At 37.3% G+C, this 26,446-nt stretch overlaps 1 protein-coding gene across 9 annotated transcripts in view; it reads right to left on the reverse strand.

The window, feature by feature from the left end:
- ralgapa1 (Ral GTPase activating protein catalytic subunit alpha 1) overlaps window positions 1–26,446 on the reverse strand; it is a 220,530-nt gene that overhangs the window by 149,141 nt on the left and 44,943 nt on the right. For 8 of the 9 annotated variants that reach the window (XM_063049870.1, XM_063049896.1, XM_063049886.1 and 5 more), the window contains exons 4-11: window positions 15,909–15,966; window positions 15,216–15,259; window positions 14,573–14,750; window positions 12,502–12,617; window positions 9,450–9,588; window positions 3,442–3,650; window positions 3,096–3,332; window positions 2,336–2,539 (exon numbers count right to left, since the gene is read on the reverse strand). In XM_063049870.1, the coding sequence (XP_062905940.1) occupies window positions 2,336–2,539; window positions 3,096–3,332; window positions 3,442–3,650; window positions 9,450–9,588; window positions 12,502–12,617; window positions 14,573–14,750; window positions 15,216–15,259; window positions 15,909–15,966 (1,185 nt within the window). The remainder of the gene's footprint in view (window positions 1–2,335; window positions 2,540–3,095; window positions 3,333–3,441; window positions 3,651–9,449; window positions 9,589–12,501; window positions 12,618–14,572; window positions 14,751–15,215; window positions 15,260–15,908; window positions 15,967–26,446) is intronic. The other variant, XM_063049877.1, reaches the window with a different exon arrangement.

Below are 26,446 nucleotides of genomic sequence, written 5' to 3' on the forward strand. Positions count from 1 at the left end.
GAGGTTGCCTTGGCAGTCAAAGTGAAGGATAATCCAAAGAGCTTTTACAAATATATTAAGAGCAAAAGGATTGTAAGGGATAAAATTGGTCCTCTTGAAGATCAGAGTGGACGGCTTTGTGCGGAACCAAAGGAAATGGGGAGATCTTAAATAGGTTTTTTGCGTCTGTATTTACTAAGGAAGCTGGCATGAAATCTATGGAATTGAGGGAATCAAGTAGTGAGACCATGGAAACTGTACAGATTGAAAAGGAGGAGGTGCTTGCTGTCTTGAGGAAAATTAAAGTGGATAAATCCCCGGGACCTGACAGAGTGTTCCCTCGGACCTTGAAGGAGACTAGTGTTGAAATTGCGGGGGCCTTGGCAGAAATATTTAAAATGTCGCTGTCTACGGGTGAAGTGCTGGAGGATTGGAGAGTGGCTCATGTTGTTCCGTTGTTTAAAAAAGGATCGAAAAGTAATCCGGGAAATTATAGGCCGGTGAGTTTAACGTCAGTAGTAGGTAAGTTATTGGAGGGAGTACTAAGGGACAGAATCTACAAGCATTTGGATAGACAGGAGCTTATTAGGGAGAGTCAACATGGCTTTGTGCGTGGTAGGTCATGTTTGACCAATCTGTTGGAGTTTTTCGAGGAGGTTACCAGGAAAGTGGATGAAGGGAAGGCAGTGGATATTGTCTACATGGACTTCAGTAAGGTCTTTGACAAGGTCCCGCATGGGAGGTTAGTTAGGAAAATTCAGTCGCTAGGTATACATGGAGAGGTGGTAAATTGGATTAGACATTGGCTCGATGGAAGAAGCCAGAAAGTGGTGGTAGAGAATTGCTTCTCTGAGTGGAGGCCTGTGACTAGTGGTGTGCCACAGGGATCAGTGCTGGGTCCATTGTTAGTTGTCATCTATATCAATGATCTGGATGATAATGTGGTAAATTGGATCAGCAAGTTTGCTGATGATACAAAGACTGGAGGTGTAGTAGACAGTGAGGAAGGTTTTCAGAGCCTGCAGAGGGACTTGGACCAGCTGGAAAAATGGGCTGAAAAATGGCAGATGGAGTTTAATACAGACAAGTGTGAGGTATTGCACGTTGGAAGGACAAACCAACGTAGAACATACAGGGTTAATGGTAAGGCACTGAGGAGTGCAGTGGAACAGAGGGATCTGGGAATACAGATACAAAATTCCCTAAAAGTGTCGTCACAGGTAGATAGGGTCGTAAAGAGAGCTTTTGGTACATTGGCCTTTATTAATTGAAGTATTGAGTATAAGAGCTGGAATGTTATGATGAGGTTGTATAAGGCATTGGTGAGGCCGAATCTGGAGTATTGTGTTCAGTTTTGGTCACCAAATTACAGGAAGGATATAAATAAGGTTGAAAGAGTGCAGAGAAGGTTTACAAGGATGTTGCCGGGACTTGAGAAACTCAGTTACAGAGAAAGGTTGAATATGTTAGGACTTTATTCCCTGGGACGTAGAAGAATGAGGGGAGATTTGATAGAGGTATACAAAACTATGATGGGTATAGATAGAGTGAATGCAAGCAGGCTTTTTCCACTGAGGCAAGGGGAGAAAAAAAACCAGAGGACATGGGTTAAGGGTGAGGGGGAAAAGTTTAAAGGGAACATTGGGGGGGGGGCTTCTTCACACAGAGAGTGGTGGGAGTATGGAATGAGCTGCCAGACGAGGTGGTAAATGCGGGTTCTTTTTTAACATTTAAGAATAAATTGGACAGATACATGGATGGGAGGTGTATGGAGGGATATGGTCCCTGTGCAGGTCAGTGGGACTAGGCAGAAAATGGTTTGGCACAGCCAAGAAGGGCCAAAGGGCCTGTTTCTGTGCTGTAGTTCCTATGGTTCTATGGTTCTAAAAGGTTGCACTCATTCTGAAGAGGTACTACTAACTTTGTGAAATTGTGCAGTGAAATAATATTCTACATCATCAAACTGAAAATGATGTAAAAAAAAAATCAACATTTCCCTCATTATAACATAGATACATAGAAACCCTACAGGACAATACAGGCCCTCCGGCCCACGATGCCGTGCCGAACATGTACTTATTTTATACATTGTTACCATTCTTTGGCTGTGACGTTATGACAGATTGCAGCCAGGACAATAGTATTTAATTATTGACCATATTTCCGTATACTTTTAAGTCTGGAGAGAGAGCAGAATGACAAAGCAAATACACACAACTTTATTCAAAGTGTGGGAGGCAGATTTTCAACAAAAGTGGGAAAATTATCATTGATTTCTAACATATTCTATGCTTTACAATTTAAAACACACTATAATATTCAAGTCAAAAAGAACTTTTATGTAAACAAGCAGTACCTCAGCCTCCTCTTTTTGTTCCGACGGATAAGGACCTCTATGTTCTCCAACACTATCTAAATTGATAACACTTGTTGAAGGGGAATAACCCAAGTCTTCAGCCTCTTTCATAAATACAGGCTTATCTTCTTGCTGAATCCACTCCTGATAAACCTTAACAACTCTTCTCATGGCTGCAGCTTCACAGATAGGCAGCAGAAAAGCCTAAAGATAGAAGAAAATTGAAAGTTATTTTTTTTATTGATGTAAGCAAATGCTTAAGAATATTTCTATGCATTTACAGTATGGTTCTTCAGCTTCTTTTTTTTATATAAATGAAGAAATGCACAATCAGGTTTCAAATAGCATTAATATAGTCACAGAGTCATGGAGTAAACAGCACGAGAAAGGCCTTTCAGCCTAACTCATCTATGCTGACCACATTGACTATGTGTGCTAATTCTACTTTCAATCCCATTTCTAAATACTGTAGTCTTCTACATTTTTATCCTGTTGGTTGAGGTTCTGACTTCAAACAAAAACTGTGGCTGCACCAAAAACACACAGTATCCTTCACCTTTCTTAAATTGAAATCTTCAGGAAGTGAAGTATTGCAATTTATATAAAACTTGCTCATTACAACAGTTTAATTTTAATGCCACAACTAAGTTCACAAAAAAGTTTCACACTTAATTTTATGAACTGTTTGTACATAGAAGACTAATAAAAGATATTACTATTAGGCAAAATTTACAAAATTTTGCAGAATATTGAAAATTACCTGTCGAAAAACTTCAATAATAAAGTTGACATTCTCCCTTGAGGAATAAAAAACTTTCCGCACGATTTCAATGTCTGTTAGATGTTCTTCATCAACACTACATAGACTAGATGAACTAGGTTCACGCTCAGTTAAGGTACTGGTATTAGAATGCGACTGTTCCAGTTCCGTGTTACCATCTCCAGAGTCTGCACGACAAGAGTTGTCCTCCCGAGCAGCCAAACCAGCAGCTGCTCTCTGGAGAATAAAACAATTTCATTTAAAAAACTCTAGTTAGTCATTGAAATGAAAGAAAAAAAAAATTGTTTATTTATTGAAAGGAATTAACATGTTTTTGTTTACTAACCTGAATGTTCTTTGGTACATTTTCCCCTTCAATTCCAGGAATCTGAAGTCCTGGATTAACTTTTGGCTCAAACCAGAAAGATACCAACCAGCGGATGACAGAAACACGAGCTGACAAAAATGCATCTTTAGTACAATAAGTTGCTTCGTTAGTTTCTGGATCTTTCTTTGTTATCACATAATATGGCTTTGATCTTAATTGTGGTATGTCTGAAAATAAGGAATTAAAGCAAAAAGTTTTAGGAATATTATTTATAGCTTCTAAATGGAATGGCAAAAAGAATTGCAACCACATTTCTTCATTTCTGAAGATTTCAAAACAATGCATTTGTCCCTTTAAGCAAACTCCTTATTTAGACCAAGTACCACAATTCCAACTGATCCTGGACACGTTTATATTGCATCGATCAAAAATTGAACACCATTAGTAGTTAAACTTCCAATTCACCCAGTCACTGTAACTTTTGGAAGAATATCAGATTTCCATTACCTTGTGTGCCAAATTGTACACCGATTCCTTCTCACCATATTGAATACCAAGATTTCTGCACTTGAGTAACATTTTGAAGTTTTGTACATCTTTAATATGATCAAAAAAATTACTATCCCAGTCCAGTTATAGCAGCATCAATATAGTGTCAGAAGGAGGAATGCCCATTTGAAAAACAAATCACTATTATTACTAGCAAAAAAAAAACAAATTCAAAGCACAGGATTTCAGCCAGCTTAATCACAAGAAAATTATCTTCCTTTTTGCCATTCACATGGATTTTCCATTTGTTCTTTCACTCTAGGTTTCATTTCTCAGCATCTGACTTCTCAGACTTCTCCCCAGACAGTGAAAAAACTGATGCCTTGATGTGGACAACCTGGACATTCCAGGTGTCTAAAGCAAGTTATGATGGCATGTGCTTTTAAAATTTTGATCATGTAATAACATTTAACAAAATCTACTTGTACTTTTGCTGCTGTCTTTATATAGGCTGAGCATCCCTTATCCAAAATCCAAGATTATTTGAAGGCTGACATGATGTCACAAAAAAATTTCACAAGGTACCAGGATGGTTCTCGGGTGATGCACAGGTCTCTGCGTACCACAGAGAGTTCCGAGAAGTGACCCTACATATGTAATAAACAGAAATTAATGAAAAATAGAAAAACACTGCATAAAGCATGAAATGAAGATCTTGATGGTATATTGACAGAGTGGATTCGTCAGTGTTGGAGTGAAGATATGCTGCCTAGTGGTATGCTGATCATAAAACAAGCTAAGATCTATCATGATGAATTGAAAACTGAAGGTAAATTTGAATATTCAGCAGTTTGGTTGCAGAAATTTAAGAAAAGGCATCACACTAAATTTTTAAAGATTTGTGGTGACAAAGGTGATCACACAGCAGCAGGGAAATTCAATGATAACTTTGCCAAGATTGTTGCTGATGAAAATCTAACATACTGAAAGGCTGCATCAGTACATATGTGTGACAAAACAGTGTAAGACAATGAACTCTTACTGGTGACACACAAATTCAGAATCAGGAATGATGGCAATGGCAAACAGCCACTGAATATCCACCTGGGCAGCCGAGGTGGTGGCAGCTTACCTTTTGATAGTTCAATGCACACATTATTGTTTAATGCATTAAATTATTAAAAATACTAAACTGACCTTTGGGTATATGTATAAGCTCTCCATGTAATATAAATGGATTTTGTGTTTAGACTGGGATCCCATCTCCAAGATATCTCATTAAATAGATGCAAATATTCCAAAATACGAAAAACTCTTGAAATTCAATTAAAGGATGTACTTGCTTTTGGTAGCAGGTGTAAATAATGATTAGATCACAAGACATAAAAGCAGAATTAGGCCACTTGGTCCATCGAGTCTCCACTGCAATTAGATCATTGCTGATTTATTTTCCCCTCTTCAATCTCACTCTTCTGCCTTCTCTATGTAATTCTGCTTCAAGTATACCTAATGACTTGACTCCACAAATGTCTGTGGCAATGAATTTAACAGATTCATCACCACTTTGGTGCAGAAATTCCTCATCGCTGTTCTAAAGAGAGGCCCTTCTATTTCGAGGCTGTACCCTCTGGTCTAGTCTCCCCATTACTGTAAATATTCTTTGCACATCCAGTCTATCTAGGCTTTTTAATACTCTGTTTCAATGAGATTCCCCCTCTCCCCTCGGTCATTAAACTCCAGTGAGTACAACCTTTTCAATCCTGGGATCATTTTTGTGAATCTCCTCTGGGCTCGCTCCTTGAACTGCACGTCCTTTCTTAGATATGGGCCCCAAAACAATGAGAAGAGGGTGTGCCCTGGGTGATGATGATAGCATTTTGGGGCACTGTCATTTGAAAATGTCCTCTACTGCAATGCCTCAAAAAAGTGGTGTCTATCATTAAGGACCCCATCACCCAGGACATGCCCTTTTCTCATTGCTATGATCAAGGAAGCGGTACAGGAACCTGAAGGGACACACTCATTGTTTTTAAGAACAGCTTCTTCCCCTCCACCACCAGATTTCTGAGTGAACAATGAACCCATATACACAACCTCACTAATTTTTTTCCTTTTTGCACTACTTATTTAATTTAACCTTTTATATACATTTTCCATTGCAATTTAGTTTTTAATATTACATATTGCATTGTACTGCTTCTGAAAAACAAAAAGTTTCATGACGTACATTAGTGATATTAAACCAGGTTCTGAAAATGGCTCACATAATGCAAATCATGTCTGACCAATGACCAAGAAAGTCTCAGCATTATATCCTTGATTTTATATTCTAATTCTCTCAACACAAATGCATTTGTTTTGGCATAATTTACATATCACTATTTATGGTTCTATTACTATTTATTATTTATGATGTAACTGTAACGAAAACCAATTTCCCCCGGGATCCATAAAGTATGACTACTACTACTGCATTTGCCTTCCTACTACCCACTCAACTTGTAAGTTAACCTTTGGGGAATCCTGCAATAGGATTGCCAAGTCACTTTACATCTCTGATTTCTGCATTTGCTCCGAATTCAGAAAATAGTCTACACCTTTATTCCTTCTACCAAAGTGCTTGACCATATACTTCCCAATACTGTATTGCATCTGCCACTTCTTTACCCATTCTCTTAATCTGTCCAAGTCTACAGACACCTTGCTTCCTCAATGCTACCTGTTCCTCTTTGCATTATCTGCAAACTTGATCACAAAGCCTTTATTACATCATCCAGATCAATAATTTGTACCTGAAAAGTAGTGGATCTTACCAACCACTTATCACTTGCAGCCAACCAGAAATATCTCCTTTATGCCCACTCCTTGTTTACTGCTAGTCAGCCAATCTTTGTTCACGTTAGTATCTTTCCTGTAATAGCTTGGGATCTTATCTTGTTTAGCAGCCCCATGTATGGCACCTTTTCAAATGCCTTCTATAAATCCAAGCAAGCAAGATATACCAACTCTCCTTTGTCTATCCTGCCTGTAATTAATACAAAGAATTCCGACAGATTTGTCAGGCAAGATTTCCCCTTAAAGAAACCATGTTTTCAGCAGACTTCAGCCTATTTTATCATGTGCTTTCAAGTACCTTGAAACCTCATCCTCAATAATGGATCCTAACATCTTGCCTACCAGTGAAATCAGGCTAATTAACCTATAATTTCCTGTCTTTTGCCTCCCTACCTTCTTAAAGAGTGGAGAGGCGTTTGCAATTTTCTCTTCTGGAACCATTCCAGAATATAGTGATTCTTGAAAAGATCACTACTAGTGCCTCCACAATCTCTTCTGCTACCTTTTTCAGAACCCTGGGAGGTGTTCCATCTGGTCGAGGTCACCTATCTACCTTCAGATCCTTCAGCTTCTGTAACACCTTTTCCTTAGTACTAGCAACTGCTCACTTCTGCGCCCGACACTCCTGAATTCCTGGCATGCTACTGGTGTCTCATTCAAAATATTTATTCAATTCATTCACCATTTCTTTGTCCCCCGTTACTACCTCTCCAGTATTATTTTCCAAAGTTCACATTTGCTTCTCTTTTACTCTTTATAAATCTGGAAAAATGTTTACTATCATCTTTTGTATAATTAGCTGGCTTACCTTCGTATTTCATCTTTTTTCTCCTTATCGTTTTTTAGTTGTATTGTTAGTTTTTATAAGCTTCCTAATCCTCTAGTTTCCAAATAATTTTTGCTATATTGTATGCCCTCTATTTTGCTTTTATGCTGTCCTTGACTTCCCTTGTTAGCCATGGCTGCTTCATCCTTCCTTTAGGATGAACCATTCTGCACCTTTCAAATTGCTCCCAGAAAGTCCTGCCATTGCTGCTCTGACATCATCCTTGCTAGTGTCCCCCTTCAATCAACTATGACTAGCTCCTCTCTCATGCCTCTGTGGTTCTCTTTACTCCACTGTAATAACGATATACCTGATTTTAGCTTCCCCTTCTGTGATGCCACCCATTTCAATTTTACCTCCATGTAGCCTGAAGTTAAATTCTTATCCCTTTCTAAACTTTTTGTCTTTATTCTTAAGACTTACATAATCTCTCCTGCACTCTCCTTCCATTTTACGTTACCCCTATCTTTACAAGCAAATGAACTCACTCCACCTACTATTTAGTTTAAAGCCCTATCCATAGCACCAGTTATGAGATTTGCCAGGACCCTGGTCCCAAACGTAGTTAAGGTGGAGCCTGCCTCATGGGACTATTTTATCCCTACCCCAATACCAGTGTCAATGTCCCACAAATTCAAACCTACTTCTTCCACACCAATCTTTAAGCCATGCATTTAGCACCCTGATCTTATTAACCCTTTCGCAATTTGCATGTGACTCAGGTAACAATCCAGAGATTATCACCTTTTAAATTTAGTCCCTAGCTGTTCAAATTCCTTCAGTAGAACTTCTTTCATTGGTCTTCCTATGTCATTGGTACCCACATGGACCACCTTCCTACTCCAAATTTCTCTGCAGGTCAGATAAAATGTATTTAAAATTGCTTCTGTCAGCCCAAATTATAAAAATTACACCTGGATTTTCTAATAAAAATCTACCTTTGTGTGAACAAAACTAAACAAAAAACTGCCAATGCTATAGTGCCAATGTAAATCCATGCTGAATAAACCACTATAAAATAATTGTGCATTGATGGGGAGAAAGGAGTCAGTATATTTACCATGTCATTGAAAATCATGGCAGTTTTTTGTTTAGTTTTGTTCACACAAAGGTAGATTTTTATTAGAAAATCCAGGTGTAATTCTTATCTATGCAAGAGTCAAAATACTAAGATGTTTGCATGGTAATGGGAGACAGTAGGCAAGTGAGTTTATTTGGATAATTTGTGATAAAAATCTACACATCACACCATGAGCTGAAAGGCATGCTTCAGCACTGCAGAATACAAAGCTTTCTTAAAGTATGTGTCCAAATAAAATCAGGTTGAAAATGACTTCAAATTCTCAAATTAGGATCTTTAAATACAAAGAAAGAGGCGCTGCAAGTCCTGGAAAATTTAATTTTCATGAAAACCTTAAATTAACATTTAAGGTTTTTAGCAAAATGTAATTGAATATTTAAATGAAAGATTCATAGTGCTATAAATGATTATATTATCCATTGCATACATAAAGTATGTTCTATCAGTTAAAGTAATGGATCACAACTGTTACTTGCTATTAAAAATAAGACAAATTAGAAAACTGTATAACTTCCTATACAAAAATCCAGAATTAGTCTGCGCAATAATCGTATCTAAGCAAATATTTTTTAAACTTACATAAATTACATTCATGTACAATGCATAATCTTAAAGTAATAGATCTTATAAGATAAAAATTGAACTAACCCTTACAAATCTGAAGACAGAAGTTAGTATAATTGTTTCAAAATTCTCACTACTAAATATGTCACACATCTAGTCCAATAATCATCACATAAGCTAATTCATGGATATATACTCTTGACAGATAAACAAAAATAACTGATTTCATACCAAGTATCGGATTAAATAAGCTGGTCTCTCTTGAAAAGTTCGGAAATATGTGAGGCAGATAGTACTTCTTGAAATTTGCAAATAAGAATGCAAACCCTTTCTCCTGATTTCCTTTGTCTTTCCATTCTAATCCTTTTGCCTGTAAACACAAATACACCAAACTTTAAGTACTGTTGTTGGATTGATTACGATACACACAGAACACTACAAAACAGAAAATCCTCAGAACTCCTACCAGTGTTCGCAATCATATGCCAATTTTATTAACAAGCACACCTGTCTAGTCATTCCATTAGTTCGGGCAGCACATATGATTTAGTAAGGATAATGGCTGAATATGCTTTTTAATTTCAGCCTGATTCACCCTAAACTTGACAAAGCCATGGCAAGCACAGAATTTCATATAGATATTTTATAGATAAAAGTTTTGTCCTAGTTTTAACAAATACAGTCTGGATTAACATGGCCAATCCTCTATTTGCAAACAGGTTACTAAGAAAGCTCTTAAAATTAATGTTTATTTTTCAATTAGAGAGAAGGAGAAGAATAGACACATTTTAAGAGCTTTTGGGGTTAGCAACATCTATTCGTTGCTACCCTAAAAGAAAGCAGTCTATAAAGAAAGTATTTTTTCAAATGCTATTAGTGACAAAGATTCATTCCATGAGGAACACAGGTTCTCAGCAACCATAGTCCTAAACTAGTTGAACAGCCAAATCAGGAAGGAGGGGGAAATAACTTTCAGAAAATTTTAAAGTTATAAAAAGTATTGACATTGCTGCAGAGAAACAAGAAAAACTAAAATAACATTTTAATACACTTTGAAATGTATTGTAATTTGTAACATTTATCTAAAGAGAATTACAAACCACATACATAAAGTATGTTTTGTTTTACTATGGATTAGAATTATTCCAGCAATATTTACTATGATTATTTAGACATCACACAAGGACAAAATAAATGGTATTCTACAGCAAGCCTGAAGTGGGTGGAGGACTGAATTATTGATAGTGACTTAAGTTTTCTGCGTTAAATTGTATGCGAATAGTGATTTGATAGCTGCTGCCAGTTTTAATGTATAGTAAGGTTGAATGCTACTAGTTTTGTTGTCATTAAATCCAGGCCTTGAGTTTTATTTTAAAGAAAGGCTATTAACTATTGTTTGTTAAATGATTCTCCCAAAATGTGAAGCTACTTGCAAATATTTAAAATCAGATTATCCATATTTTTGAAAATAATACATTTTTCATTGAGTTACTCAAACTAAGCAATGTAATACAAGATATGTTTTCATTTTAAAACCACTATATCTGTGCTGACTAATACTACAAACGTTTGTAGATTCCAAACATTTTGGGATGGGCAAATACATCTAAATAGAAACTTTTCAGGAATTCAGGGTGGGAGTGGAAAACTTGCCATTGCAAGCATACATTTAAATTTTACACTTGGATCACGGACATTATCCAAAGTAGAAATTTTGCTTTGTCATTTGTACTTCAGGAATGCACATGACTACAGATGCAAATTTCCTCCCAATTGCTGCAATTTACAGCACAAATTAACTGCTTGCAGATGTACATTTTACTTGGCTCAGTTGGCAAATCTGCACACCTCTGCTGGAATTTCTCAATACAAGTGCCAGCAACTTTTCAGACTTCTATGCAAACACTGGAATACTGAACTTAAAGGCTGAGTTCCAAGGGTAATTTAACATTTATGTTCCAAAACTGGAATAATGGCAGAGCAACAGCTTGGCAAGACATTGCCAGGAACCTGCTCCTCGATAATGTGCCACAGTTTTATAGTACTGTAGTAATATTCGTAGTATTCTAACTTGTTCTCTATTTCATTTAAATATGCAATTTGTTACTCAGTTAAATGGTATCTTTTTTTTGTGTCTTTTTAGCTATTTCCTTGAAGCTTCAGATAATTGGGGCGCTTAATTGAGGCAAAATGGACTGGTCCTGATGTGTTCCGATTAAAGGGGGGGGGGAGAAGAGAGAGAGAAGAGGGTGTGTGTGCGTGTGCGTGTGTGTGCATATGTGTGTGTAAGTAATGAACGAACAATACACACAAAGATAAAAGGGCAATTCCCCAAAAGAATTAACTCCTGATTCTCAAATATTATAATTTACTTGTCAGCAGACTAAAACTCTCTCCATCCAAAAAGCACTCCTTTTCCATCAAAAAAACATCATTAAAATGAAATCCTTCATAGCTCAGTTGTAGTTATTAAACAGATCTTAAAAAATAAATCTATATTTACTGGTGCTCAACTGCAGCACTGTTAGCAAGATGGAGGAAAAAATGTAAACAAGTAATTCACCAACAGAAAATGCTTGCAAACATCTATCCTCCATTAATAATGTAATAGCCTTTTGCTCAAATCAGGCCAATTCTCAAATAAGTTCTTAAGCAACTCACACAGACTTGCAAACTGCTCCAATTAACAGATTAATTGGATTTCATGCCTTACCTTTGATCCATAATCCACTGACAATTTAAAAAAAACTTAAAAAGAATTTTTCAAGAGACCTGAGAGCACACACAATACAGAAATAAAAAAAATAAATCAGGAAATCATGATGCACACTCCCTTCCTTCCCCAATTTTGCTTCAAAATCTATGAAAGATTCCTTGCCTTTCATTCTCCAGTTTTAAAACATTGTAAAAGATGGAATCCAGTCAATTCAGCTGGCAAAGCAAACCTTCCCTTTTATGGGATGGCTCTGTGTTTCTTGAAAGGAACAATGCAGGGATATATCAACAACGAAGAAGAGAATTCAGTACAAGGTGCATGGGAGACACTACTAGAACAGACTAAAAAAATATTTTGCCAAAATGTGATATTAAAACCAACATTCAAAGACACCAGGAATCTATTGGCTGACTTATGGCTTCTGTATCTAAACTTTAAATAGAGAAAACTGAAAATGAAAATAAATCAACGTAATATTAAGGACTATCAAAAAATCCAAGTGTTAGTTTAGTAGTAGAAACAATATGCATTTCTCCCTTAATAGGGTTAGTACAATAAAGTGTCTACCTGGATTACCATATATTTTAGCAGAGCATCAAGAAAATAGCTTGTAAGATCATCTTGTCCTTTATCTCCTGATTGTGGTGGGACAAGAGGAGTGATTTCTTCTGGAGTGACTTGAGCTGTCAGGAAAATATAAAAGTACAATACTAATCACGTGACACAATTTTTTTTTGTGTATAGTGTAGTTAAAAGCCAAAATTTCATTTGACTAATTCTCATCACCAATAAATCTAACCTTGATATCAAAGTGTTTATTGACCATTATGATAACAACAGTAAGCACAGTGTTAATTATTGATTTATATGCTACATCCAATAACTTGGTAATCTGTGGTTTGTATTAGATTTCCTCTCCAAGGTTGATGGCCAGTTATTTTGGCTTTGGTTCAGTTTTTTTAATTTCCTGTGCTGTACTAAAATGACTTGGGGGACTGTTTTTAAAATATTGACAATAAGCGTACGAGGAAATAACACAAAATAAAAATCAGATTCATTGATATTAAGGGTTATGAGAGAGGGGGGGAACAGAAGACAACAGCTATATTGGATTTATCCTTTTTTTTTATTGACCTTAGGAATTTTTCCATAATATTTGGTCAGCATCATTAGTGTAACTATACTGAAAACACATGATAAGATGCATGTATACTTCTGGACTGTTAATTTACTGCACTACAACCAAATGTTAAACACTCGTTGTGCTTGCTACATCTTGAGCTCTCAGCCATTTCTTAAATGACATGAAGCAAACCAATGGCTGAAGTTGCCTTTTGTAATAATGGGAACCGCATAAGAAAGCAAAGATGCACCGTTCATTTTAAACCACTGAACATGTTAGCATCACTATATCTACAGGCACTTCCTTGACCATTACTACACTCCAAACCCTTCTTATAGATTACCTTTGTATCTAACCTTTTACTGAGCAAACTTTCACCTAAGCACAACCACCCTACAAATCCCTCTCTCATTCCTGAATGTATTGCTAGGTTTGTCACAACCATTCCAGCTCTGGAAGGTCAAAAATCACTGAATCCAAAGCCACTTCCTGAAAGACCAGTTTAAAGCAACATTGCAAAGGAATAGCCATTTTTAAATTTATATTAAATTTCTCAAGTAATATTTCTTCAAATTTCTCCTTATCACCAGATGGTCCCAATATTTCTAGGATGCTTTTTGAATATTTTCTCACATGAATGGATGCTCTTGCCTCCCCTTTATTTCTGTAATTTCAATCATAATTTCTTCTCTCTTCTTATACAGAGCCTCTATTTTGATAACATTCTTTTCTATAATTATGGAAGTGTTTATAACCTACTTTTAATATAGGTTATACACTGACATTGCTTCTTTCTTCAAATATTTTCTGTCAGGATACACAATCATCTTAATTAACTTACTACTTATTAAAACTAGGTTATTTACTGTGTTAAAATTATAAGTTAATCAAATTAAATCTTTATCTTTACTTCATTTGTATCTTGCTTTTCATTGATAGAAAATATGTTTCCGTTTTAGAACGAACAGGAAAATTAGTTCTATTTAGTCTAGCCAGCAGCAAGTTACATAAGGAAGACAGAAGAAATCTCTTTATTCAGACAAGTGTAAATATGGAATTTATTTAAGGCAAGCAAATGAACACTTAAGCAGGAGGTACATGACAGCAAGAAAATTAAACGAGTAGTGGGTTGGTGGAGGATCAAGCATATATTATGTCACAGAAGGAAGATACACTTCAAGCCAAACTTGTCAACATAACCATTATTTTAAATATCCACAATAAGGGACAAAGAATAACTTGAAGTTCTTCTGTTTCAATGTGTAGATTTACTGTGATGTTGAAGCACAAAATGAAACCCAATTTGACACTTGTGAAATGAGGCCAAGTGTAAATTGATAAGCTTTTTATTACATTGTCAGATGCTTTACCACAATTACTGTAGTTTTGAATTCACAATTGCACTTGTGACAGGAGTTGTATTTATTGTTGTAATTGTACTGTATAAAAATAAGGTGGGGAAAAGAGCCCAATTTCAAAAGGACTTAAAGGCCTTAACAAAAAGGTAATTCTTACTTTCCTGAAGATGAAGTGGAGAGTTAATTAGATTGTCTAGTGTTCGAGGCCCATGCTCAGATTGCAGAGTTGGAAAGCCAGGAATAAGACAGGCAAATATCAGTAGTTGTTCTTCAGTGCAATTGTGCTGGAGTGCTTGCATCCACAACAAAAAGAGGCGTACACCTTCCCTTCGAATCTGAATGGATAGAAAGTACATTCAATATTATAGAAATTCAAATTAATGATATACAAAACTTAATAGTTTTCATACATCAGTTATTTTTTAGGAAACACTGATTAAATAACCAATTAAATTTCATATCAAAGTGAAGTGTTTAAAGAGAAATTAAACTAAATGTTGTTCATCGAAATGTCTATACCTATAGCAAAATTTAAAGAGACCAAATGCCCTGATACTGCAGCATTTTAAAATATACATTTCAACAGTTTTTGTTTACCACAAAAGACAAGCAATCTCTGAAGACAGAAAGAGCTTCAGAATAACACAGTCAAAATAGTAAAATGTATAACTTTTCATCCCCATAATCAACATCGAAAAGACAAACATGAAATAAATAAATATACAATTGCAAACTACATTGGATTTCAGGACATTTTCAATCACATCTTAAAAACAGCTTTAAAAAAAAACATGCAAAACCTTCAGTGAGTTCCCAACATGAAGGAGTTTCTTTAAAATCAAGCCTGCAAAACAAAAAAAAAGCAAATTTGCAACACTGAAAAAAACATACACATTTTGGGGACATATTGTTTAAGCACTCGGTCAGACTTGATAAATGCTTATAATCAAGTCTTTGGCATTTACTCATTTACTCTTGGTGACCTTTGTACCCTTTGACATCTTTTTACCGCCAAAAAGAAAAGGAGAGATCACCACAAACACAAAATACTGTGGCCTCAGAATTCTTGCTTTCTATTTAAAAAAAGCTTGATTCATTTAAATTTTTTAAAATACTCTATTTTTTTTGCACAATTCAAATATTTGATCAAAAATTGTCTGAAAGATAGAAACTTATAAGTATAGTAAATATAAATGAATAGATTTACAAGGAACTTTCCTTTATGATTAGCAAGTACTCGCGTAATGGCACACAAGTAAACAATTTCATTGATTTGATCTGATTAATAGTTAACACTAGTATGGGAACTAATGAACTGCATCAATTAACTTCATTAAAAACTTATACTGTGGCTAAATGAAGGAATGTAATTTGTGCTTTCAGATTTGTCATTGTTTATGGATGTCTTTGTACCAAACTGCTATACAATGCTTACGTTCTCTAAGTAGTTAATTCATGATTATGCAAATAAATAATCTAGTACATAAGGTTACCTATACTGTGGAACTGCCATCTCGTCTGAATTCTTTCTGGAAGATGCTGCAAAATTTTCTGCAAAATAAGTTCAATTCAGATCACTATTTGTCTTTAAATAAAAAATGTGCTCATAGAAACTTCATTAGCAAGTTCTCACAGAAAGTGCAGCTTCACCAAGAAAAACTGCAGAGAAGTGGAAGGTTTTTACCTTTAGTGTAAAGCTTAGTCCAAAAGTGCAGGAGCAAACAGAAAATAAATTCAACAGTACATATCTGAAAGGGTAAATTGTGGTTAAGCAGTGATTTTTAGAAAGCTATAAAGTAATTTTGGTGCATGTATTTACAATTGCATAGCAAGCACATGTTTATAATTGCATTGTGGCGCATGTGGAAGGGCATTCAGGACATCACCAACTACAAGACAACACCACCTGCCTGTGTGGTGATGCCTCCCTCCCAGATGCGTTGATTAACTTCTATGCTTGTTTTGAGGCAGGAAATGACGTGGCGGCGAGAAAGACCACCCCTCCTCCAAACAACCAGGTGCTGTGTCTTACCGTGGCCGATGTGAGGAGAACCCTGTGCAGGGTTAAACTACGGAAGGCTGCTGGACCAGACAATATTTCTGGCAGACTGCACAAAAGATATGCAGACCAGCTAGATGAGATTCTCACTGACATCTTCAACATCTCGCTGAGCAGCGCTGTCGCTCCTACGTGCTTCCAGGCCGCCACTATTGTCCCTGTGCTGAAGAAGTCTTCAGTATCCTGCCTCAACGACTACTGTTCTGTTGCACTCACATCCATCATCATGAAGTGTTTCCAAAGGCTCGTCATGAGGCACATCAAGACCCTGCTGCCCCCCTCACTGGACCCCCTGCAGTTCGCATACCAACCCCAACCGTTCAACAGACGACGCCATTGCCATCACCCTCCACCTGGACAAAAAAGACAAGTACGTTCGAATGTTGTTCATAGACTTCAGTCCAGCATTCAACACAATCATTCCTCAGAAACTGATTGGAAAGCTGAGCCTACTGGGCCTGAACACCTCCCTCTGCAACTGGATCCTAGACTTCCTGACTGGGAGGCCTCAGTCAGTCTGGATTGGAAGCAGCATCTCCAACACCATCACACTGAGCACGGGGCTCCCCAGGGCTGTGTGCTCAGTCCACTGTTGTTCACTCTGCTGATCCACGACTGTGCTGCAACACACAGCTCGACCATATCATCAAGTTCGCTGATGACACAACCGTGGAGGGTCTCATCAGCAAGAACGATGAGTCAGCATACAGAGAGGAGGGGCGGCGGCTAACAGACCAGTGCAGAGCCAACAACCTGTCTCTGAATGTGAATAAAACAAAAGAGATGGTTGTTGAATTCAGGAGGACACGAAATGACCACTCTCTGCTGAACATCGACGACTCCTCCGTAGAGATCATTAAGAGCACCAAATTTCTTGGTGTTCACCTGGCGGAAAATCTCACATGGTCCTTCAACACCAACTCCATAGAAAAGAAAGCCCAGCAGTGTCTCTACTTTCTGCGAAGGCTGAGAAAAGTCCATCTCCCACCCCCCATCCTCACCACATTCTACAGAGGTTGTATTGAGAGCATCCTGAGCAGCTGCATCACTGCCTGGTTCGGAAATTGCACCATCTCGGATCGCAAGACCCTGCAGCAGATAGTGAGGTAAGCTGAGAAGATCATCAGGGTCTCTCTTCCCGCCATTACATACATTTACACCACACGCTGCATCCGTAAAGCAAACAGCATTATGAAGGACCCCATGCATCTCTCATACAAACTCTTCTCCCTCCTGCCATCTGGCAAAAGGCACCGAAGTATTCGGGCTCTCACAACCAGACTATGTAACAGTTTCTTCCCCCAAGTCATCAGACTCCACAATACCCAGAGCCTGGACTGACACCAACCTACTGGATTCTACTGTGCCTGTTGTCTTGTTTAATGCCTGCACTGTTTTGTGCACTTCATGCAGTCCTGGGTAGGTCTGTAGTCTAGTGTAGTTTGTGTTGTTTTATGTAGTTCAGTGTAGTTTTTGTATTGTTCATGTAGCACCATGGTTCTGAAAAACATTGTCTTGTTTTTACTGTGTACTGTACCAGCAGTTATGGTCAAAATGACAATAAACAGTGACTTGACTTGACTTGACTGAAGTGCACAATTGCAGTCTTAAACTCCAAATACTGAAATAAAATTTGTTCAGATTGTACAGAGGGTCATTTTCAGCCAGCTACTATGAGATCTCTGAAACAAAAACTGCATCAAGTTAGTTTTCCAAGACCCAAAGACATTTATATTTGGCAATGATTAGCAACACTACTCAAAGCCCACAAATAGTCACTACTTTATCAATTCACGTCAGTAAATGTAGCTTCTGAAGTTGGTCTTAAATCATATTTGTCTTTAAAGGAAAGAATATCACTCCACATTATCATATAACACTTATGGATATATTTCATGATTACACATTGAATACTTCAGCTTTAATATTATTCATAATGGCAAAAAGTAGATATTTTGTATTTAAAAAACCCTTATTCTTCAGTCAAGAAAAAATATCCAACACTTCAAAAGTTAAGATTCTACTATAAAGTGACATGGAACATTACAGCAGAGTACAGGCCCTTCAGCCCATAATGTTTTGCCAACCTTTTAACATACTCCAAGATCAATCTATTTCTTCTCTCCCACATAGCTCTTCAGTTTTCTTTCAGTGTGTCTATCTAAGAGTCTTTTAAATCTACCTAATGTATCTGCCTCTATCACCATCCCCAGCATTGCATTCCACACATATACCACTCTGTGTAAAAACTTACTGCTGACATTCTTCCTAAACATTCCTCCATTCACCTTAAAATAATACCTTCTTGTATTAGTCATTTCTGCCCTGGGAAAATTGCACTGGCTATTCATGGTGTCTAAGCCTGCTATACACCCCTATCGTGTTACCTCTCATCCTCCTTTATTCCAAAGAGAAAAATCCTACCTTGCTCAACCTTTCCCCATATGACATGCACTCAAATCCATGTAGTATGCTGGTAAATCTCTGCATCTTCTCCAAAGCTTCCACATCCTCCCTATAATGAGGCAATCAGAACTGAACATAATATTCCAAGTGTGATCTAACCAGAGTTTTGTAGAGTTACATTACCCCTTGGCTCCTGAACTCAACCCCATTACTAATGAGGGCTAACACACAGTTCGCCCTGTTAACCACCCAATCAATTTGTGTGGCAACTTTGAGGGATCTATGGATATGGACCCCAAAATCACCCAGCCATTAACCTTGTACTCTGCCTTCAAGTTCAACCTTTCAAAGTGAATCACTTCACACTTTTCTGGATTGAACTCCACCTGCCACCACTTAGCCTAGCTCTGCATCCTATCAATGTCACGTTATAACATACGATAACCTTCTACACTATCCACAACACACCAACTTCCATGTCATCAGCAAACTTGTTAACCCCCACCTTCTTCTTCCTCATCAAAGACATTTATAAAAATTACAAAAGCAAGCGTCCAAGAACAGATCCCCATGGAACACCACTGGTCACAAACTTCCGGACAGAGTACGCTCTATCTATTACCACCCTCTGCCTGCTATGGGCAAATCAATTCTGAATCCACACAGCCACGTTTTCCTGGGTTCCATGCCTGCTGAATTTCTGAATAAGCCTACAATGGGGATTCTAATCAAAAGCAATGAAATCCATAAATACCAAATCCACTGCCCCACCTTCATCAGTTTGTTTGTCACTGCCTCAAAGAATTCAATCAGGCTCGTGAGGCATACTTGCCCCTCATCACAAAGCCATGCTGACTACCTCTAATCAGACTATGCTCTTCCAAATGCTCATAAATCCTGTCTCTAAGAATCCTCTCCAATTGTTTGACCATCACTGATGTAAGACTCACTAGTCTACAATTTCCAAAGATCATCCCTATTACCGACCTTGAACAAAGAGACTGCTGCAAAGATCATTCCCAAAGTTGCAGCAATCTCTTCCCCCACTTTCTGTAGTAAACAAAGGTATATTCTGTCCAGGCCCGGGGACTTACCTTTCCAAATTTTTTCGAAATTTCCAGATCTTCTTAACGCTGACACGTTCTAGCATATTAGCCTGTTCTACGCTATCCTCATATTCATCAAGCTGCCTCTCACTGATGACTACTGAGGCAAAGTATTCATTAAGGACTTCATCTATATCCTCGTCTTCAAGTGCGTTTCCTCTTTTATCCCTGATCAGTCCTACCCTCACTTTAGCCTCTTGTTCATCACGTATATGCAGAACGCCTTAGGGCATTCCTTATTTTTACCTGCCAAGGTCTTCTCATGTCTTGTTCAAGCTCTTGTAAGTCCCTTCGCAAGTTCTTTCCTGGCTACTTTATAACTCTGAAGTCTGACCCTTGCTTCCTAAATCTTGCTTCTTTCTTCCCCTTGACTAGCTGCTCCACATCTCTTGTCAACTATGGCTCCTTAATTGTACCATCCTCAATGGAGCAAATCTATCCAGAATATCATGCAAATGCTCCCTAAGCGCAACTTCAACATTTCCGTTGTACATTTCCGAGTACATCTCTTCCAAATTTACACTCCCTAGTTCATGCCTAATAACATATTTCACCCTCCCCCAATTAAATACTTTTGCAGAGCATCTGTTTATGTGTATATTTAAGGCGGAAGTTGATCATTTCCGGATCGGTCAGAGCAACAAAAGATATGGTGAGAAGGCAGGAGTATGAAGTTGAATGGGATCAGGGATCAGCCATGATGGAATGGCGGAGCAGACTCAATTGGCTGAATGGCTTAATTTTGTTCTTATGCCTTATGGTTCCTATCCCCGTCTAAAGCTATGCTAAAGGTTAGGTAGTTGTGGTCATCGTCTCTGAAATACACACAGGAGATCAGTCACTTCACCAGGTTCATTGCCGAGTACTAGATTCAGTATGATCCTTTGGTTGGCCTATCCACATATCTTGTCATCTCAACTCTAGTTATAAATATTTATAGGAATATTTAATAATATTATTTAAACACATGGAACTGAGGATAGATTACAAAATAATTGAAAAAAATCTAGTATTTATACTAATGATGTCTGTTTAAGTTTGCAGCTCACTTACTTGCAAGCTAGAGAGGATGTGGTTTCAAGTACTATTGTGCAGACTTGAACATAAAAACCTAAGCTCATTGTTAAAGAGAAATACGAAGTATGTGCAGTACTTTTAAATGTGTCAGCTTTTGTATAGCATTTGTATCAATAACAGAACCAAAAAAAAAACGCACACTGTAATGCAAAGCAATGACAAATACTGGAAAGCATTTGGCAAATCATACTGCATCATTGGAGAGAGCAAGGTAGTCAACATTTTGGGTCAATGATCTTTCAAAAGAATTGAAAATTGAGAATAAAGTACAGGTAAGTTGTGTGCGGGCATAGTATGGAGAAAAGGAAATGTCTAGTAAGGTGTAAACCAAACTTGTAGAGAAGAGTGTGGGCAAGAGAGAGGGCACAAGCAAGAGAGGAAGCAGACTTCAGAGAGGGTGCAGAAAAGGTTGCATGATTTGGAGTTTTTCATGTAAAGAGAGGTTAGAAAAAATCAGATTGTTTTCTCTGGGCCGATTGAAGGGTGAGAGGTTAACCTCAGAAAAATACAGAATTATGAGAGATAATGATAGAATAAATAATCAAAGGTCAAATACTAGAGAGCGTAGGTTCATGGTGAAAGGGGAAAAGCTGGAAGTAGATTTGCAAGGCAAGTTTTAACTTTTTTTTAAAAACACAAAGAATGGCAAGTGCCTAGGTTGCAAGCCAGGGTAGGTGGTAGAAGCAGATGCAATGCAATGTCTAAGAAGCATTTAAAGGGACACAAAAGTGGCGGAGAGTAGCAGTAGATGGAGCATGTGCTGGCAAATGAGATTAATTCGGATTTATATCGTGTTTGGAGCAAACATGGCGAGCTGAAAGGCCTGATCGTATGTTACACTATTCTAGGCTCTTTAAAAAAAAGAGCAAGAGAAAAATAGTAGAGAAAAGAGAATACCTTAAATAGTTAAATTCGGTATATTAAGTTTTTATTGTTATTTTCCACTTGACAAAAGATATGAGGTGGCAAGCAGCTGTTAGAGCAATGCAGGAAGTGAAAGAGTTGAGAGTGAGAGCAGTTCAGCAAACTGCCTGTCACAGCACTCCACCATCTTTCACATTTTTTTGCCACAACTTAAGCATTCCGAGAGACTAACGTCCCCACAACTCTCTTGACTAATCTTGCAACACTACCAACCATTCCCCTTCTCACTGCAGTTTCCCATTCAGTCACCAAAAAATGCAACACCTGATTTTTTTTAATGATTTCCAAGAAACCAGAAAGTACTTATTTCAATTTAGTCTACGTTTGGTACCCATGATGTTGTTGTGTTACAGAATTCAAATACAAATTGGACAACCACTTTGCAGAACACTTCCATTCAGTCCATAAGGGTGACATTGAGATTCCTTTTTCCAGTCACTGTAATTTTCTGTCCCACTCATATTTTATCCTCTGCCTTCACTACAATATTAATCCGATAAAGACTAAGGAATCAGTACCTCACCTTTCATTGGGGTAATCGCTGGAACTTAATTTCAAACTTGACAATTTCAGGTAATCTTCTCTCCTCTTTTCCATTTCTCCATAGATGTGGTATAATTATTTCAATTTGTTTCATTTTTCTATTGATACCTTTTAAAGGCAATTGTTAACTTTAAGGCAATGGTCAGTACCTTATTCTGTTCTTTTGTTCTGTACTTCTACATCACTGCAACACAAAAGTCAATTTTCTTCCAATTTATTTCATTTACGTTGACAGATCCTTGACCAAAAGATTAATTTTTCTTCTCTCCCCACTAAGATTGTTTGACCTGATGCTTCTTCTAGCATTTTCTGTTTTAATTTGTGTCAATAAGCCGAAGTTCTTTTTCTTCAATGGTCCCTCAGTGTCACTGATGATTTGGTTCTATTCCTGTTTTGTGGTTTCTGAGACAATTCCTGTTCTGTGGTTTGTGGTTTCTAAGACAATTGTTGAGGACAATGCAGGAAGTGCAGAATTTTCCAGAGAATGTCTAATGGAGCAAATCTATGGGTTGCGTACAGAGTTTCTGCGTGCTTCTGATATGTGGACTCCACAATCTCAATATCATGCAAAAGCTCCTTCTCTATTTGATGATCCAAAGTTTAGCCATACTAGTATTTCCCAAAAGTCAGTCAGAATATTGCATCTTTTCAAGTCTGCTTGAAAATATCTTCTCATGACAGAACTTCCAATACTGCTTTAGGAGTTTGATACTGGATGTCTGACTACATGACCTGCCCAATGTAGGCAGTTGTGCAATTAGGGCCTTAAAACTGGGGATACATTTGAATAGCAAATCTATTTGACAGAAGTCATAAGCAGTGGACTTATCATTTATTTCCATAAATTAGAATATTTTGGATCATCAAGAGAAGATTTTGGTGTCCCAATTCAAAGTTACTAATTGAAGGTAACCATCCTCACTTCCAAAAAAAAACTTTAAAGGAAACAAAGCAACAACAAAATAGTACAACATAACAAAGCTGCTTAAGCTTCAAAGAACAAATTGTTAGTTTGGCAATTGTACTGGGCTCATGGGATTTAGTTAGGAAATCCTTTGTTTCAAATCAGGGGTATAAAATAAAGCCACGTAATGTGCAGTAAAAACTCCAAAGTATAGGTACATATAAATACAGACACTCTATGGGTTGTGAGCACCTGACTTATCAACAATACCCCTACATACAAATGAGCTCTCATATTATTAAATTCAAAAATCTTATGTACATAAACAGGTCGTTTCCTATGACCAGCAGAATTATTTTCCTTCCTCTCTCCCACACATACACTTTCAGTAATTCTTTGCTCTTATCAGGAATGTATGTTTTTGATGAAATTCATTACACTACTGATGAGGTATGGTCAACTCTATCAAATGATTTTTGTGTATTTTCCAATTAATATTCAAAATTGACATTTGAACATCTACTTGTTTATAAATGCTTATTTGTATAATAAAACATTTCTTAACAAAATCTGTCAGCACAATGGTGAATGGTTTAGTTTTCCAAAGGCCTAAATTTTAGTGCAGAAAATCAAATGGATAAGATTATTTCATTGTTTTAGTCATGGTGCTACAATCACAGTTTTCCATAGGGCCACACCCTACCCCTCCAGCATTCATTTAACATAGCCATGGCACGGCAACACTAGCTGAATACACACAAGTTCAGTTCAAGGTCAAAAACTTGTTTACCATTTGATCCTTCCTTTACCCAATTTAAATGAAGATTCAGTATTTTAGAATACATTAATTCAAAACACAATAATTACAGTAAGTACGAGCCTACGAAAAGTGGTGGATATAGCCCAGTCCATTAAATGAAAAGCCCTCCCAACCATTGAACCCATCTACAAGGAATGCTGCCACTAGAAAGTAGAATCCATAATCAAGGACCCCAATCATGCAAGTCATGCTGTCTTCCCGCTGCTGCACTGGAAGGAGGTACTGGAGCCTTAGATCTCACACCACAAGGTTCAGGAAGTTATTAACTTTCAGCTATGAGGCTCCTAAATCAGCATGGATAACTTCACTCATCACTACACTGAACTGATTTCAAAACCTATGGACTCACTTTTAAGGACTCTAAACTTATGTTCTCAACTTTCTCGCTCCAGCTTATATTTATTATCATTTGTTTTATCTGATTGTACAGATTGTCTTCTCTTACACATTAGTTGTTTGCCAGTCTTTGTGTAGCTTTCATTAATTTTATCGTTTCTTCGTATCTATGAATGCCCACAAGAAAATGAAACTCAGGGTAGTATTTAGTGACATATACATACTTATGTCACGACAATAAAATTGCTTTGAACTTTGAAGGATAATATCCATAATACTGCACCTACTAACTTGCACCCAAGTACTAATGAATTACACTTTAAGTTTTTATTTTCAAGATGTGTAGATAAAATTCCTTCATTGGTTAAAAAAATACTAAATAATCACTATAAAGAAATGGAATTCTATAAAACATTTACGGTTATGCATGAAATGTTTTGGTGGTGTACTCATGGAAGGGAAGAGGTTTCATTTGGTGTAAAAGGAGGAAGAGTTTCCAGGGCAAGTTGGCACCTGGTAATGACAAATTGGACCCGACGAAATACATGTCAACTTATAACAGCTGATCTCCTGTACATCAGATATATTGGTTTAATAGCAAAGTACACTAGATGCAATCAATATAAATACTGTTTTTCAAGTGACTGAGTGGGTAGTGTTTTGCTCCATGGAATCAAGTGTACATTCTTTTAGTGATATATAACCATAAAATTAATGTAAATATGTTAATGTTTACATTGAAGTGATTTGCTTTGGTCTTTAGTCCTTAAATCCATTGTTGCCCCTCACCAGCTGTCGTCCAAACTCTACTACTACTACTACTACTACTACAACATCGACTCCGGCTTAGGGGGCCAGCATCGGGCACGATGACGGACTCTCCACTTCTCCCTCTCCCTCAGTGTGTTCTGTTCATCTACATTAGCTGCGCCGCTGTCTTCTAGGAGCATGTTGACCATAGCCTTGGGAGGGCACCCCAGGGTTCATCCTCCCGTGCTTGGGCTCCCATATGATGACTAGACTGGCAGGTAGCTCGGGGTGGCGTAGACAGTGTCCCGCTAGTTGTAGTCTTCTCGCCTCCAAACTCATTGCATGCTTTATCTTATTAAATTTAAGGTATCACACTATTGCACAGAGTTACTAGCTTAGTAGTTTCAACATAAAACAAATTGAGTTAATATATTTCATTTCAAATTTCGAAGTACATTTATTACTGAAGAATGTAGAAATTATACAACCTTCAGATTTGTTTGCTTACAGGTAGCCACAAAGCAAGAAACCCGGGAGAACCAAATTAAAGAAAAAAAATGAAAGACCAACACCAGAATGCAAGAGAAAGCAAAAAAATGCACAAATCTTGAAAACAAATGAAGTGAACTACAACATTCCGAACCAAAATTGAGTCCTCACAACCTCATTCTGGAGCAGCTGGGAGTATGCCACAAGCCTCGCGTATCAGTTCATCATATTACTGAACATGAAGCACAACAGCCGGAGCATTACAATATTAGCATTACGCTCGTATAATATGTAATTACACAATACAAGTTGAAATTCTTGGAAAGTCAGGTCAGTCAGCATTTATAAAAGAACAGGCTTTGACATTTGAAATGTTTAAAGCAATTCAGTAAAAGCCAGGCCTTTAAAGATATGGTACATTTTCATACGTGTATACTTCAAATTAAAGCACTCTTGATGCATACATAAAAAGCTGAAATGATCGTAATGTTCAAGGGCACTAAGACAGGCTCATGAAGAGTGCAGAATGGAGGAAAAATTAAGACAATAAGCAGGTAGATGGTATTAGTTTGGAGTGACATTATGGCCAGCACTGATGCTGTCCATTAAGAGTCTGC

The sequence above is a fragment of the Mobula hypostoma genome, chromosome 1 (genome assembly GCF_963921235.1).
Source record: "Mobula hypostoma chromosome 1, sMobHyp1.1, whole genome shotgun sequence".
Classification (NCBI taxonomy): Eukaryota; Metazoa; Chordata; class Chondrichthyes; order Myliobatiformes; family Myliobatidae; genus Mobula; species Mobula hypostoma.